This window comes from Dendrobium catenatum, unplaced genomic scaffold (assembly GCF_001605985.2).
Source record: "Dendrobium catenatum unplaced genomic scaffold, ASM160598v2 fragScaff_scaffold_1373, whole genome shotgun sequence".
In the NCBI taxonomy this organism is placed as follows: domain Eukaryota; kingdom Viridiplantae; phylum Streptophyta; class Magnoliopsida; order Asparagales; family Orchidaceae; genus Dendrobium; species Dendrobium catenatum.
Window position 1 is genome coordinate 541,652 of NW_021319835.1, and position 1,495 is coordinate 543,146.

Below are 1,495 nucleotides of genomic sequence, written 5' to 3' on the forward strand. Positions count from 1 at the left end.
TCCGCATGGTTGACAGTTGTCCGATATGTCAAGCCTATAAGGGAGGCGCACAGAATACAGGGCTTTATATGCCGTTGCCGGTGCCAGATTCAATTTGGGAAGATCTCAGTTTAGACTTCGTTTTGGGCTTGCCACGCACCAGAAGAGGTAACGACTCCATCATGGTGGTCGTTGACAGATTTTCAAAAATGGCCTATTTTATTTCATGTAAGAAAACCTCTAGTGCCTTGAACATTGCAACACTTTTTTTTAACGAAATTGTTCGTTTGCACGGCCTCCTGCGAAGCCTTACATCCGACCGTGATGTCAAGTTTATAAGTCATTTTTGGAGAGAACTATGGAAGCGACTGGGAACAGACCTCCGACTTAGCTCGGCGTACCACCCGCAATCTGACGGCCAGACTGAGGTCGTCAACCGCACCTTGGGAAATATGTTGTGATGTCTAGTACTTGACAATCCAAAGCAATGGGAAGAGGTTCTCAGCAAGGCGGAATTCGCCTACAATTCCATGACAAACCGGACGACAGGTAAATCACCTTTCAGTATTGTATACACTAAACAACCTAACATTTCTTTGGACATTACTGTGTTGCCAAAATGCAAATCTTCTGCTGCTACAAACTTCACGGATCAGTATTCTGAGATGCTAGCGGAGGTTCGCCAACAAATCATTAAATCCAACCAGCTTTATAAAGAAACTGCAGACGTTCATCGCCGACATAAGACATTCAAAGTGGGAGATTTAGTTATGGTCAGACTTCGCCGAGAGCGGTTTCCACCGGGGACGTACAGTAAGTTGGCGCGACGCAAAATCGGTCCTGTGCCTATTGTCACTAAAATCAACGACAACGCCTACACCGTTGCCTTACCTGCGGATTGCAACACTTCTTCGACTTTTAATGTCTCCGACATCTGGGAGTACAAACCCGCAGATGATGGCGTGATCGCACTAAGCTCGTCGGAGTCGAGCTCTTCTGAAGCCGGGGAGGACTGATGCAGCGGAACACGTTAGCTCGCTTGAGCTAACGAACAGGACACCTCAATAACAACCTCCTACGGTGTCCACTACCCCATTTTATCTTTTTACTTATAGTTTACTACTTTCGGTTATTTACTACTTTAGTTGGCTTTTTAGATGATGGAACCAGATATAGTAGGATGAAAGGAGAGGGAATACATATACCTCACAGCTAATAGTTGTACACAGTTTTTACATATCAATAGAAAGTATTACAGTTCTCGGTTGCAGGACTTGTATTGTTCTGTTTTCTTGTGCTTGTGTTCTTTGCAGGTGACAGACGTTTTCAAAAGACTCGCTATTGTCACTTATGTGATCAATCAACCTTCTAACAATTGTTTCTTCATGATTAATATTTGCAGGAACTTTAAAATGTCAAAGAATGTAATGCAGAAGAAGATATCAAATTTAAGAAGTTGTTGTTTCTATATATCTTCCTATATGTCTACTATATATATATGTTTGTAAGGTGTTAT

At 42.6% G+C, this 1,495-nt stretch overlaps 1 protein-coding gene across 1 annotated transcript; it reads left to right on the forward strand.

Moving 5' to 3' along the window:
• Positions 1–509: 509 nt before the first annotated feature.
• LOC110112248 lies at positions 510–995 on the forward strand. The gene has a single exon (XM_020844402.1). It carries the CDS (start codon positions 510–512, stop codon positions 993–995), a length of 486 nt encoding a protein of 161 aa, XP_020700061.1.
• The last annotated feature ends 500 nt before the right edge of the window (positions 996–1,495 follow it).